Source organism: Sminthopsis crassicaudata, chromosome 5 (genome assembly GCF_048593235.1).
Source record: "Sminthopsis crassicaudata isolate SCR6 chromosome 5, ASM4859323v1, whole genome shotgun sequence".
Lineage (NCBI taxonomy): Eukaryota > Metazoa > Chordata > Mammalia > Dasyuromorphia > Dasyuridae > Sminthopsis > Sminthopsis crassicaudata.
This window is the reverse complement of record NC_133621.1, coordinates 267,628,458-267,644,349: the sequence shown is the minus strand read 5'-3', so window position 1 is coordinate 267,644,349 and position 15,892 is coordinate 267,628,458. Positions and strand designations below refer to the sequence as shown.

The window sequence follows — 15,892 nt, the reverse complement described above, 5'->3', positions numbered from 1 at the left end:
CTTCTCTTAATCTAGGAAGCCTATATTTTTGGAGGTAGTCATCCATTTAAAGTTGGGGAAAGTAACTCCTTATTATTTCTCTAATTTCCTCTTCATTGGTGGAAAGATCCCTCTTTTCATTTGTAAGACTAACAATTTAAGTTTTCCCTTTCCTTTTTCTAATCAGATTTACCAAAGGTCTATCTATTTTATTAGCTTTTACATAAAACCAACTCTTAGTTTTATTTATTAATTCAATAGATTTTTTTTTCATTTTTTTGTTTTTTTTCTTATTTTTTTTTCCTGAGGCTGGGGTTAAGTGACTGGCCCAGGGTCACACAGCTAGGAAATGTTAAATGTCTGAGGCCAGATTTAAACTCAGGTCCTCCTGAATTCAAGGCTGGTGCTCTATCCACTGGGCCACCTACCTGCCCACTACTTTCAATATTATTGATTTCTCCTTTTAATTTTAGAATTTCAAGTTTAGTGTTTGGTTGGGGGGTTTATTTTGGTCCTTTTCTAGCTTTTCAAGTTGCAGGCCCAATTTATTGATCTTCTCTTTCTCTCTCTTATTCAAGTAAGCCTCTAAAGACATGGCATTTCCCCTTATCACCTCTTTTGCTGCATCCCACAAATTTTGGTATGATGTCTCATCATTGTCATTATCTTGTGTGAAATTATTATTTTTTTCTATAATTTGCTGTTTTACCTAGTCATTTTTAAGATGAGATTATTTAGTTTCAAATTACTTTTTGGTCTATTTGCCCCTAACTTCTTGTTGAATGTAGTTTTTATTGCATTGTGATCTGAGATGAAGGCATTTACTATTTCTGCCTTCCTGCATTAAATTTTGAGATTTTTACGTCCCAATATATGGTCAATTTTTGTATTGGTTCCATGAACTGCTGAGAAAAAAGTATACTCCTTTCTATCACCATTCAGTTTTCTCCAAAGATCTATCATACCTAGTTTTTCTAATGTTCCATTTACCTCTTTAATTCCTTTCTTATTTTTTTTATGGTTTGATTTATCTAATTCTGAGAGTGCAAGGTTAAGGTCTCTCACTATTATAGATTTGCTGTTTAATTTTTTTTGCAACTCTCTTAACTTCTCCTTTAGGAAGTCAGATGGCATACCATTTGGTGCATATATGTTTAGTATTGATATGGTTTCATTATCTATGCTACCTTTTAGCAGGATATGGTTTCCTTCCTTATCTCTTTTAATTGGATCAATTTCTGCTTTTGCTTGATCTGAGATAAGGATGGCTAGCCCTGCTTTTTTGGCTTCACCTGAAACATAATAGATTCTTTTCCAACCTTTTACCTTTACTCTGTATGTATCTCCCTCCTTTAAATGTGTTTCCTGTAAACAACATATTGTAGGGTTCTGACATTTGATCCAGTCTGCTATCTGCCTCAGTTTAATGGGAGAGTTCATGCCATTCACATTTAGAGTTAAAATTACTAATTCTGTATTTCCTGCCATCATATTATTCCCTGATTATGCTTTTTTTTCCCCCTTGTCCCCCTGAAACCTTTACCCAGTATTGAATTTATGGACCCCACTTGTGATGCATAGCCCTCCCTTTTAAGTATCCCTCCCCCCTCTTTTTAAGTCCCTTCTCCTTTCTTGTACCCTTCCCTTATTCCTCTTTTTCTTTTCCTTTTTCCTCTCTGCACTTTTAATGAGGTGAGAGAGAATTCTGTGAAAAACAAATATGTCAATTATTTACTCTTTGAGCCTACTCTGATGAGAGTAAGATTTATACAATATTTCTCCCCCTCTCTAAGTTCCCTCAGATGTGGTAAATTTTCTATGCCTCCTCCTGGGATTTAGATTCCTTCTTTTTATCTTTCCTTTCCCATTTTATGATACTATCTCCTTCCCTTTACTACTTCTTTTTCATGTTATATCAGTAAAATTAAATTATCCATGTGGACTTTGTATCCACAACAGAGATACAGTTCTCAAGAGTGCTTTTTACCTTTTTTTTTTTTTTTGCTTCTCTTGAGACTTGTGGATGTAGATCAAATTTTTTGTTTAAATCTGTTTTTTTTTTTTTTTTTTTTTTCCTTAGAAACAAATGGAATTCCTCTGTTTCATTAAATGTCCATCTTCTTCCATGGAAGAAAATGCTAAACTTAGTTGGATAGTTTATTATTGGTTGCAATACTAGTTCTTTTGACTTTCAGAATATCAGGTTCTAGGCCCTACGATCCTTTAATGTGGAGGCACCCAGGTCTTGAGTGATCCTTATTGTGGAATCTTGATATGAATTTTTTTTTTCCTTGCTACTTGCAATATTTTTTCCTTAGTTTGGTAGTTTGGCAGCTTAGCCACAATGTTCTTTTTTTAGGGTCTTTTTCAGAAGATGTTCGAGGAATCCTTTCATCGCCTATTTTCCCTTCTGTTCCTATTATCTCTGGACAATTCTCGTTGATGATTTCCTGTAAAATAGAATCTGGGCTCTTTTTTTCATCATAATTTTCAGTAAGTCCAATGATCCTCAGATTATCTCTCCTAGATCTATTTTCCAAGTCTATAGATTTTCCCAGTAAATATTTGATGTTATTCTCCAGCTTTTCATTTATTTATTTTTTTGTTTTGTTTTGTTTTGTTTGACTGATTCTTGATTTCTCAATGAATCATTCATTTCTATTTGTTCAGTTCTGATTTTTAATGAGTCATTTTCTTCAAATTTTTAGTTCTTTTTGTATGGGTCCAATTGAGCTTTTAAATGAATTATTTTGCTCAGTTGAATTTTTTTCCATTTCACTATTTTTTTAGTGAGTTATTTTCTTTTTCCACATCACAAACACTACTTTTTAAGGATTTTTTTTATCTTCTCCAATTCAGAAATCTTACTTTCCTGTTTTTTGTTAATCTTTTCTAATTCACAAAATTTTGTTTCCCTGCACCTCCTGTGAATTCTGTATTTTTTTCCAACTCAAATTTCAGGACGTTGTTATTCTCTATCATAGCTTCTCTTTCCTTTCCCCATTTTTCTTCAAAATCTCTTAACTTTTGACCAGTCTCTTCTAGGAGAGGATTATGTGTTGACGGGCATGTATCATTCCCTTTTAGGCTGTTATCTGGAGAGTGTTTGCTGTTAGCTTCCTTGGGGTTGGATACCAGCTCTTTCTCAGTATAGAATGTGTCAATCATTCTCTTCAGTTTCTTACTCATTCTTAAAACTCTGTGGGGGTCTGCTCTTTTGTATGAAATTTACCAGCTTTCTCCCAGACAGTTGATAGGATGCAGCAATCCTTTGACTGGGCTAAGAGAGAACTCTGGGAGAGAGTTCTCTTCCTCCCAACAGAAATGACTCAGAGGTGGTTAGCAGGGCTTCAGCAAGGAGTGCCCATTGAAGGACCCACACTATGTCACCTAGCAACTGCCCTGAGACTAGAGGCTGAACAGTAAAAGCGTCACAAACCCCAGGCAAAGCCTCCCATAGGGCCGTAAATATTACCAGCTGACACAAAAAGCCCCTGCTCTTAAACTGGACATCTCTGCTCAGAAAGCACACTTGCTGTTGCAGGGGTTCTGCTGCTGTGGGAGTTCCACTGCTGCTGAAGTTTCACTACTGTGAGAATTCCACTACCTCAGGCTGAGCCCCACACTATGAGGATTACAGGCTGCCCCAGGCTGTGTCCCCTGCTGTTCACATTCTTAACTGCCCTAAGGAAAAGCCCCAGACAGCAGAAGGGGGCTGCACACCATAATGAGATTAGTGTTAGGTAACTTCTGGTTTGGGGTGATTATATTTTCTGGATTTTTACTTTAAAGTGGCTTTGATTTCTCTTCTTATGTGCCATTTTACAAGCAGAGTGGAGCTATCAGCCTATGCCAGATTCCTCTATCTCAGTGGCTTCTCTGATCCCAGAATTCTCCCCAGCCCATTTGACTCAATGTGCTAGCCCTTAGTCCAACCCTGTCTGTGCCAGTGCTTTTTTTCCTCCTCTTAGAACCGACCTTTTCTGTTAAAATTCCAGATTCTCTTTTTCTGGTAAGTTGTGCTTCTAATCCTTGTGGTTTTTATCAGTCCAGCATTATTTTTGAAGCTGATTTCACTAGTTGGTATTGATGGTAAAAGGGAGCTTAGAAATGCATGTGTATCTTCTGTGCCATCTTGGCTCTGCCCCACTTTCTTTCCTTTTTCTAATCAAATTTACCAAAGGTTTATCAATTTTATCGTTTTTTTTCATAAAACAAACTCTCAAGTTTTATTTATTAATTTAAAAGTTTTTTTATATTCAATTTTATTTTCATTTTCATTTTAGTATTCCAAGTTAATATTTGATGGGAGGGTTAATTTGCTCTTTTTCTAACTTTTTAAGTAGTAAACCCAATTCATTGATCTTCTTTCTCTATTTTATTCAAGTAAGCCTCTAGAGATATAAAAATTTCCCTTATTACCACTGTGGCTGCATCCCACAAATTTTGGTATGTTGTCTCATTGTCGTCATTCTCTTGAGTGAAATTATTGTGTCTATGATTTGACCCATTCATTCCTTAGGATGAGATTATTTAGTTTCCAATTACTTTTTTGTTTAGCCCTAGCTTTTTGTTGAATGTAGTTTTTTCATTGTGATCTAAAAAGAATGAATTTACTATTTCTAACTTTCTGCATTTAATTTTGAGGTCTTTATGTCCCAATATATGGTCAATTTTTGTAGAAGTTCCATGAACTGCTGAGAAGAAAGTATACTCCTTCCTGTCTCTATTCAGTTTTCTCAAAAGATCTGTCATATCTAACTTTTCCAATATTACCAATATTTACCTCTTTAACTTCTTTCTTATTTGTTTTGTGGTTTGATTTATCTAATTCTGAAAGTGCAAGGTTGAGTTCTCCAACTATTATAGTTTGCTGTGTATTTTTTCTTCCAACTCTTTCAACTTCTCCTTTAGGAGATCTTGGCGCACCATATATGCACAATATATATTCACTACTTGGTGCATATATGTTTAGTATTGATACTGCTTCATTGTCTATGCTACTCTTTTGCAAGATGTACTTTCCTTCCTTATTTCTTTTAATTAGATAATATTTTGCTTTTCTTGATCTGAAAATGGCTAGCCCTGCTATTCTGAATTCACCTGAAGCATAATGAATAGATTCTCCTACAGCCTTTTACCTTGACTCTGTATGCATTACCCTGCTTTAAATGTGTTTCCTGCAAACCATATATTGAAGGATTCTGGCTTTTGATGCAGTGTGCATCAGACTCCACTTTATGGGAGAATTCATCACATTCACATTTACAGTTAAAAGTACTAATTCTGTATTTTCTGCCATCTTATTATCCCCAGATTATACTTTCCTTTTCCTTTCCCTCTTTACCCATGTCCCCAGTATTAAACTTAGGGCACCACTTGCCTCATGCCGCTCTCCCTTTTTAGAATCCCTCCCATCCCCTTTCAGTCCCCTCCTCCTTTCCTTTAACTTTGTCTTATTTTTTTTTCTGTATTCCCTTCTATTTAGTTTACTCCTTTCCTTCTCCCTTTTCATCTCCCACTTTTCAATGAGGTGAGAGAAGTTTCTCTGTAAACCAAATATGTCTAATATTTTCTCTTTGAGCCAAATCTGATGAGAGTACGATGTACCTCCCTCTCCCTTAATTCCCTCAGATATAATAGGTTTCCTTTGCCTCTTTGTGTGATGTAATTTCCCTCTTTTTATCTCCCCTTTTCCCTTTTCTGATAAAATCCCCTTTCCCACTTTTATTTTCCAATTTTTTTAAATATTATAACAGTAAAAACCAAATTATACAAATGCTCTTTATGTATGCCTATAACAAAAAACAAGAGTTCTTTTTATCTTTTATGGTTCTCCTATTGGGAGGTTAAATTTTTTGTTTAGCTCTATTTATTTATTTATTTTTTCATTAGGAATAAATGGAATTCACTTGTTTCATTGAATGTCTATCTTCTTCCCTGGAAGAAAAATGTGCAGCTTACTTAGCTGGGTAGTTTATTCTTGGCTGCATTCCAAGTCTTTTTTGACTTTCAGAAGCTGAGATTCCAGGCCCCTTTTGATCCTTTAATGTGGAAGCTGCTAGATTCTGAGTTATCCTATATTGTCGCTCCTTGGTATTGTTTTTTTTTTTTTTTTTTTTTTTTTTTTTTTTTTTTTTTTTTTCTGGCTGCTTGTAACATTTTTTCCTAAGTCTGACAGTTCTGAAATTTAGCCACGTTATTACTTGACGTTTTCATTTGGGGTTTCAATGCCTATTTTACCTTCTGATTCTCTTACATGTGAGGCAGTTCTCTTGGAGGATTTTCTGAAAAATAGTGTCTAGGCTCTTTTTTCTCATCATGCTTTTCAGAGATTCCAATTATCCTTAGATTATGTGTCCTAGATCTATTTTCCAGGTCTCTTATTTTTCCACGTAGATATTTAACATTTTTTTCTATTTTTTTCATTTTTTTGTTTTTTCTTGACTGATTCTTGATGTCTCAAATAATCATTCATTTCTGTTTTTTCAATTCTGAGTTTTTAAATTAATTTTATAAATATAATTTTTTCATAGTACATATGCATGAATATATATATTTTTTTACATTATCCCTGTATTCATTTTTCCAAATTTTCCCCTCCCTCCCTCCCTGCCTCTACTCCCTCCCCTAGATGACAGGCAATTCCATGAATATTAAATGTACTACAGCATAACCTAGATATAATATATGTGTGTAAATCCAATTTTCTTGTCGCATGGTAATAATTGGATTCCAAAGGTATAAGTAACCTGGGTAGAAAGATAATAATGCAAGCAGTTTACATTCAATTCTGATCAGTTCTGATTTTTAATCAAATCAGTTCTTATTTTTAATAAGTTATTAGCTTCATTAACTTTTTTCCCTTCTTTTTCTATATGTCCAATTGAGTTTTTAAATGACTTGTTTTGCTCTATGGAATTTTTTCCATTTCACTCATTTTTTTTTTGTTTGTTTGTTTTGTTTTGTTTTGTTTTGTTTTGTTTTGTTTTGTTTTTAATGAGTTATTTTCATTTTTCCAATGAACAAATCTTACTTTCCTGGGACTTCTTTACCTTTTCAAATTCACAAATTCTGTTTACCTGGGAGTCCCTTACCTTTTCCATTTCACATTTCAGGAAGTTGTTTTCTTTTTCCACTTTATCAAATCTTTCTTTTAATGAGTTATATGCATTTCTCATGCTCTTTTGCAGAGCTTCTCTTTTTTTTTATCCATTTTTCTTCTAGCTCTGTTTTAGGATATTTTCTGATTTCTTCCAGTTGAACTTGTCTGATGGGGATCAGGTTATATCCCCCTTTGTTTTTGTTTTTGTTTTTTTTTTTTTCTGGAAATTTTCTTCTATTAGTCTCCTTAGGGTTAGAAATCTGCTCTATTTCTGTATAGAAGCTATCTATAGTTAAAGCTAGCTTGGCTTTTTTATTCATTTTTTTTAAAGCCCTTAGTGTCTGACTTCAGGGCAAGGAGGTTCTCAGCTTCCTCTGCAAAACAGGGACAGATAGACAGTAACTGTCCTGCAAAAACAGGCTTGAAGAGTGGACATTCTGCTGCAAAGTCTTACTGCCCTGGGCAGAGCCCCCACTGTGCAGAAATTATGAGTGTCTTGGGCAGAACCCTGCTATGCAGTAGTGTGATTTTCTTTGGAAGTACCCCACTGGGCAGGAAGTGTGCCCTGGGCAGAGCCCCATTAGTGGCTGCCTTGGGACAAGCGGTTGAGCAGCAGAAGTGTCTCTGTTCTGGTAGACTATGGCTGAACAGCTGTACTGGGGTTGTGCTGGGTCACTCCTGGTGCTGGGTGGGTATGGTCAGGTCCTGTTAAACTCTGGTGTTTTGGCGTATATGCTACTTTTGGTGTTTGTGTAACTTCTCTGTTGATCTACTGCTTTTCAATTAAAGCAGAGCAGACAACGTGTGGTAGAGTCCTCCCTGCAAATTCTCCACCCACAGGGATCACACTGTGCTCCGGGTCCACTCAGCATGGGCAAGCCTCCGTGTTCTGACTCCCTGGCTGCTCTGGACTCCTCCTACCCGATCAAGACAGACTTTATCTGGCGAAGTTCCAAGTAATCTTTGGCTGGCAAAGTGTTGTACTCCCAATATTTGGGAATCCTACCAGTCAAGCATGATTTCTGAGGCTGAATTAGGTATATAGTAAGTGAGGGTAGAAGGGAGTTCAGAATGAAGCATCTATCCTCTCCACCATCTTGGCTCTGCCCCCCCCCCACCCCCCCGGGAAGTAGTATTTTTTTTAAAACAAGATCTCTGGTTCTTTTTCTAAAGCTCTCATTTCCTTTCTCCACTTTCCTTTTAACTCTTTTAAGATCTATTTATAATTCTTACTAAGAGAATCTTCAGAGTTGCAGACCAAGTTATCTTACATTTTGAGGCTTGACCTGATGGCTTTTTGCCTCAAGTGTCATCAGGGTTTGAGGTCTGCACTTCCCTATCTCCATAGAATCTATCTATGGTCAGAGTTCTTTTGCTTTTCATTTTTAAATGTTCTGGTCTGCTCTTAGGACAATAGGGAAATTGTCCCAAATTTCCTCTATCTCAAATTTCCTCTACAGGCAACAGTAGTTTCATGCTTCCCTGGGGCCAGGGTTGCTGTCTTCCATCTAGTGCTGTGTAAGCATGGCTAAACCCATTTGTTTTCCTGGGGTTTGGGGTCTCATTATTTGTCTTCTGAAGTTGAGTTGAAAGTCTTTCAGCAGAAGATATTTTGGAAGAACTTCAGGAAAAGTCTGTTTGCTGATCCAGTGGTTTCTGAACCAAGACAGAATAGCTTGTATTATAGTTAAAAGATTCCCAGTAAATTTCTCCAGGGGACAGAATCCACTCTGACCTCAGTCCCTGTATTGTACCTTTGCTGGGCCACCTCCACCCTACCCCTGTTCTTCAGACCGACTTTTCCTGAAGTTCTTCCAAAGTATCTTCTGCTGAAAATATATGTGGATTCTGTCACTCGAAAACCAATTCAGAGGCTTTATGTGACAAAAGGAAGGAAGAGCTCAAAGATTTGTGCATTTTTTGTCTCTTTGATTTTATGTTTTAAAAAACTACCATACTAAAATATCTGCCTAGGGAGAAGCATTAGCTACTTTGATATTTATGAACATAGTTGATATCTTCAGGCCCTCCACTCTTCAGGAAAGTATCTAGAAATACCATTTTTGGCTGCATAGTATAAAATGACATTTTTAGCTTATTTATGTTTAAATGGAAATAAATCATTATTAGATAACTCAATATGTATTATGTTATATAATGAAATTTCACTTAAAATATATCAGAGAGTAGCGGGAACTCTAAATTCTCAGTCTGAGGAGACACAGTGAACATTTTTGCAGGTCCTAACCAGTTGGGTAAACTGGCTAAAGAGCTGTCCTTTACTGTCAGAAGACATAGGTTTAAAACTCACTTCTGATACATCCTAGCTGGTTGACTCTACACAAGTTGCTTAACCTCACAGTGCCTCAACTTAATAATTCACTAAGAATATCATTTGCAATAAAGGCTTCATTTCCAAAATATAAAGAGAATTGACTCTAATTTATAAGAAATCAAGCCATTCTCCTATTGATAAATGGTCAAAGGATATGAACAGACAATTCTCAGAAGAAGAAATTGAAACTATTTCTAGCTATATGAAAAGATGCTCCATGTCATTATTAATCAGAGAAATGCAAATTAAAACAACTCTGAGATACCACTACACATCTCTAATTGGCTAGAATGACAGGGAAAGATAATGCAGAATGTTGAAGGGGATGTGGGAAAACAGGGACACTGACACATTGTTGCTGGAATTGTGAATGCATCCAGCCATTCTGGAGAGCAATTTTCAACTTTGCTCAAAAAGTTATCAAACTGTGCATCCCCTTTCACCCAGCAGTTTTACTTCTGGTCTTATATCCCAAAGAGATCTTAAAGAAGGGAAAGGGATGCGGATGCCCATTGATTAGAGAAGGGCTGAATAAATTGTGGTATATGAATATTATGGAATATGATTGCTGTGTAAGAAATGACTAGCAGGATGATTTCAGAAAAGCCTGGATAGATTTACATGACCTGATGCTGAGTGAAATGAGTAGGACCAGAAGATCGTTGTATACTTGCACAACAATACTATATGATGATCAATTCTGATGGATATGGCCATTTTCAACAATAAGATGAACCAAATCACTTCCAATAGAGCAATAATGAACTGAACCAGCTACACCCAGCATAAGAACCACTACATAGAATTCCCAATCCCTCTAATTTTGTCCGCCTGCATTTTATATTTCCTTCACAGGCTAATTGTACACTGTTTCAAAGTCCGATTCTTTTTGGACTGCAAAACAACCTTTTGGTCGTGTGTGTGTGTGTGTGTGTGTGTGTGTGTGTGTGTGTGTGTGTGTATGTATAAATTTCTACTTTAAGATATCGAACATGTATTGACCAACCTGCCATCTTTGGGGTGGGGGGGAACGAGGGGAAAAATTAGAAAAAACGGTTTCGCAATTGTCAATGTTGTGAAATTCCCCATGCATATATCTGGTAAATAAAAACTATTAAATTAAAAGAATATCATTTGCAGAGAAATTCCCTGTTTATCAGTGAAGGTAATTTTTATCACTGTGATTTCCATACAAATGAAATCTCATATTCCTTTGGACATAATTAGTTCAAAAGCAATCTGGCAGCATCATTTTCAATGTTTTGGAGAAAGTCAATTTTGGAGAATGATTTATGAATTAAATAACAAAATAATATACCTAGTGAAATGGAGAAATAGTTATCTCTTAGTTCTTTCCCTTAGACTCATGTCATGGTTCGTAGTAAAAAAAAAAGAATTTCTTATTTTATTGCCCAGTACAATATTTTTAAACTATATTTTGCAGTCAAAGATCAGAAGAAATAATAGATGTGCATTGTAAATCATTACTTTTGTTTTTATTTTTAGTTTCCCTTCCCAAGAAGACTTGAATAGAAAAAATACATTGGTTTTCTACTTATTAATCCCTTTCTTCCAGGGATTATAGAGCTTTAGACAGGTTACATTGTTTTGGATCTCTTGCCCATGGAGAAGAGATAGAAATATGTTATGTTATGCTAAACTGAATGTCTGTGGATTTCTCTGATTTATAAAAGGGAATATTCTGCCATGTCATGCTGAATGTGGCAGTACTATATTTCCAAACATTTTATCTGTGAGGACTGTGGTAAGAAAGTCGATCTTTCCCAATATCGTCTTTGCAATCTACTTACATAAAAAAGCCCAAATTAATCATGTTAGAGCAGATTGTTCTTTTTATTTATGGTATTTGCTTAGAGATATGGTGCTCTGAAAGTGCGAAGCAATTAATGTAACCAGATCACTCACAGATAACTCATATTTTAAGACCACCTCTTTCTACCCACCTCATTCAACTTAAAGACATTTATCTATATCACAATTCCCTTTGAATCATATTGGCGTTGCTCAAAAATACATTGTAGAATAGCTTTAAAATTATGCCTTTTATATTAATTTTTATATATTAAGTTTTAATTGTATTTTACTTTTTTCTACAATAGCAGAAGAAAGTTCTTCAGAAGATTCTACAAGCAGGTAGGCTTTGTAGCTTTTGATTAATCTTCTTGGTCCAGTCTTCAATAGGTTTTTCAATTCAGACAAAGCAGACTGTCATGAATCCAAAATTTTTATACTACTATAGTATACTATGCTATACTATGCTATAGAATTTTTATACTATCATATTAATTCATGTTTTTGCTTAATTAACTTTCAACAAATTAGGTTTACTGGACACCTACTAGGTACATGTGCATTTGCACATATATATATATATATATATATATATATATATGTACATTATTATGTGTGTATATATGTTTATGCATATATTGCATATGTGTGTGTATATATACACACACATATATGTACACTATGTGTATGTGTGTGCATGTGTTTATTCAAGCTTATTTATCAGATTATTAACTGTTTTGTGTATAGATAGTTGACTGAGGAAGCTGAAGGATTAAGTGACTAGTTTGGGTTCATGAAATCATTATGTGACAAAGGAAGAAGTTGAATCCACTGTATTTTTACCCCCTTCCTACTTCCTATCCACAAAACCCTAATAGAACTATTAATAAATAGTATTTGATGAATGAAGAATGAACCAGCTATGTTCCATATGGCCACACCACATGTTAGCCACCTGGAAGGGGGCTTTTAAATCACATCTGCAATGCAAATATGTATCATCTTCTACTTGCAGAAGTTTTACCTAAGTGCTCAGATCAAGGAGTTATCAACAGGGGCTGGGGGTTAGTCACTGGGACCAGGATCCTAAATTAAGACAAGATATGGTATTGGAGATTTCTCAGCAAGGAGAGAAGCAATGGTAGAGAAGAGGGAAGCGTCTGGTGAGTAGTTTCTGCTTGGAACTCTTGTAGACAACTATGGTAGAGAGCTAATTTTTACTTTGAGACTTTGGCAGGAATATTCTTCTTTCCAATTAGAGAGATGTGGGCAAGTTGGCATTGTATCTTGAGAAGTAGTAAACCTTTTGAAAACGCACTTCTCTGGAGCTCCTACAAAGGCAAACAGATATGGCAAAGGATTAGTTGTAAAGGTCATTAACAGGAATGACTAAAACAGAGATTGCTAAGTATCTCACTTTTAGTGAGCTCATTTTCCCACAGCACAGAATGTTATTTTGCAGTGTCCTACAGATTCTGTGCTCTTTGTTGCTGTCAGTGTTAAGAGTTACTCTTAATATAAAAGAAGGTGAAAATTCTGGAAAAACGCCTTTCCACTTTCTAGATGATCAAGTAGAATGAAGTATTCCAAGAAATGATAATTTTTTTCTCTTAAATAAGGAGGAAGGTGAAGAGAAAAGAGGCAAAGTTGGGAGTGATTGTCTCGGGAGATTGGTGGGAAGAGTCCCCTGATCCCAAGAAGCTGAACATTTGGAACCTTTCTTCCTATATTTATTTAAAAAATGAAGTATTAGAACTATAAAGCACCCAGAGCAGTTCCTAATATGACAAATTCAACTGAGATATTTTCACAGCCCCATAGGATGGCATTGATTAATGTGAAATAGCTTAGGGGCTAAATCAAATATGATTAAGCAAGATGTTTCAAGTGACATGGCTTTTTAAAGTCAGAGGGAAGTAAGTCCTTGATGTAGAGAAAAGAGCCCATTAGAACAGAGTTAGGAAGGGAACAAGGGGGGGGAGCCTAGGTAAGAACAAACTCTCATGTACATTGTATCTATGGAAGTTGTTGCAGGATACCTAAAGAGATAATTGAGTCAGTCTTTTAGATATGCTAACAAGATAGTCCCAGGAAATTGATCTCTTTTTCTATGGGATTATGGTTGATGGACATGTTGCAGCATTTACATTATTCCTGTTAATGGTATTATATTATTCCTCTTTTAGATGTGAATTTAAGGGGAAGCAAATAGGAACATGATTTTGAAGCCCTAAGAATCTGGAAAGAAAAATAAAAATTTGGAAGTTAATAAAAAAATTCAGGAGGCCTTGAGAAGTTTAAGTAAAAAGTAGAGTTAGTTGAAGTGAAAATTGAGAAGCTGAGTTGAAGAAGATAGATTCCAACTAAAGGAAGAAAAGAAAGTGAGCCCAAAGAGGATTTGAGGAGATGGAAAAGACATAAGAAAGAAGACAAGGTGAAGGCTATAAAGAGGAGGAAAAGGAGATGAAATACAACTGAAAAATGAGAAAGGGAAGAAGAATGTTAAAAAACAGGACCAAATAAGCAGTCAGTTCTCAAGTTTAAGAAGAAAGGAAGGGAGATTGCTCATGTGTATCAAAGTATCAGAGCAAAAGGAATGAAGGAAGGAAGGAAGGAAGGAAGGAAGGAAGGAAGGAAGGAAGGAAGGAAAGGAAAGGAAAGGAAAGGAAAGGAAAGGAAAGGAAAGGAAAGGAAAGGAAAGGAAAGGAAAGGAAAGGAAAGGAAAGGAAAGGAAAGGAAAGGAAAGGAAAGGAAAGGAAAGGAAAGGGAAAGGGAAAGGGAAAGGGAAAGGGAAAGGGAAAGGGAAAGGGAAGGGAAAGGGAAAGGGAAAGGGAAAGGGAAAGGGAAAGGGAAGGAAAGGGAAAGGGAAAGGGAAAGGGAAAGGGAAAGGGAAAGGGAAAGGGAAAGGGAAAGGGAAAGGGAAAGGGAAAGGGAAAGGGAAAGGGAAAGGGAAAGGGAAAGGGAAAGGGAAAGGGAAAGGGAAAGGGAAAGGGAAAGGGAAAGGGAAAGGGAAAGGGAAAGGGAAAGGGAAAGGGAAAGGGAAAGGGAAAGGGAAAGGGAAAGGGAAAGGGAAAGGGAAAGGGAAAGGGAAAGGGAAAGGGAAAGGGAAAGGAAAGGGAAAGGAAAGGAAAGGAAAGGAAAGGAAAGGAAAGGAAAGGAAAGGAAAGGAAAGGAAAGGAAAGGAAAGGAAAGGAAAAAGGAAAGGAAAGGAAAGGAAAAAGGAAAGGAAAAAGGAAAGGAAAAAGGAAAGGAAAGGAAAGGAAAGGAAGAAGGAAAGGAAGAAGGAAAGAGAAAGAAAGATGTGCTAACACATCCTAAGGAGCTGAGAAGAGAATGGTTTTGTGCTAGTGAACAGGGAATAAAGATAAATTGGATTCAAGTCCCCCCTTTGTTATATTGAGCAAGTGTGCCCCAGAAATTTTTCCCATAACAGTTGCTCATCTGCATTATTTTCTCTCTGAAATTTCCCTACATTAATCAAAGACAAATAATGTACCCCAACTTGAATTCTGAACTCAACCACTCTCTCCCTCCAGCGCAAGTGAATTGAAAAATCTGGAGTTGAAACTCCTTGAAAGTAGATTACCACAGGGATTGTAAAAACTTTTTCTAGCAAGGAAGATAAACATTTACTTTTACAATAAAGACTTACTGAGACTGGAACGCATGATATATTCACATATCTAAAGGACAACTAGGCAAAGCAGTGGGCACTGTGTCCTGGGTTTGGAATCAAGAAGGGTCATCTGAGTTCTAATCTAGATCAGATACTTATTTGGTTATGATTCCAGGCAAGTCTCACTTAATCCTGTTTTCCTGAGTTTCCCCATCTGTGAAAGAATTGAGGAAAGAAATGGCAAACCACTTTAGTACCTATGCCAATCAAATGCCAAATGGGATCAAAGAATAAGACACTACTGAAATGATTGAACAACAAATACAACTCATATCTAGAGCTGAAACCTGTTGAGGGTAATTGTCACAATTTAGAAGGGAAGGTACAGAGAACAGTGACATGCTATTACAAATAGATTTCCAAGGTTTTAATAATTTGGGAATTTATAATGTCCCATTGTGTTTGTTTATCAACTTTAGAAAAGTGTAAAAATTAAGTGAGATTATTCTGGAGGAAAGAGCCCCTGATAGCTTCTAAACTAATATTTTCTTCTCTACCAAAATGAATCTTGGAATAGGAATAGTTGATTATATCTTCTATTCAATCATCCTTTGTAACATATCATTGGGTAACAAAGAACCTTGCAACAACTAAAAAGTTTTCTTGTTCATGATTGACTTCTGGAAATAAAAGAACTAATTTTTGGTTTCTTTTTGAAAGATACTCTGACATACCAGAATGGAAAATTCTCCAGCTAATCACAGATAACGAATTCAGTTTTGATATGGAGGTAAAGTTTCTTTATTGATTTTTTTTTCTACTCATATTTCAGTTTAGACAGTGCTTTGTTTTGTTAAAAGATATTGTAAACATACTATACAATCTCTTTAGTTATTTAATACCAAAGATCCAAATGGAGTTAAAAGGACCCAAATTATTTTAAAGCAAAGAAGCTTTTTTTCTGCATCAGACTTTCAAGTTTCCCCACCTCTAAGTTTTGTTGTGTTTTTTTTTTCTTCTGAATAACTAACTGAAACCAACTTTT

The 15,892-nt window shown here is 35.8% G+C and overlaps 1 protein-coding gene across 3 annotated transcripts in view; it reads left to right on the top strand.

Moving 5' to 3' along the window:
• The window catches only part of LOC141544609 (uncharacterized), a 119,299-nt gene that overhangs the window by 71,330 nt on the left and 32,077 nt on the right, over positions 1–15,892 (top strand). For all 3 annotated transcript variants that reach the window (XM_074270987.1, XM_074270986.1, XM_074270985.1), the window contains exons 10-11: positions 11,540–11,573; positions 15,568–15,637. In XM_074270987.1, coding sequence (XP_074127088.1) covers positions 11,540–11,573; positions 15,568–15,637 — 104 coding nt within the window. The remainder of the gene's footprint in view (positions 1–11,539; positions 11,574–15,567; positions 15,638–15,892) is intronic.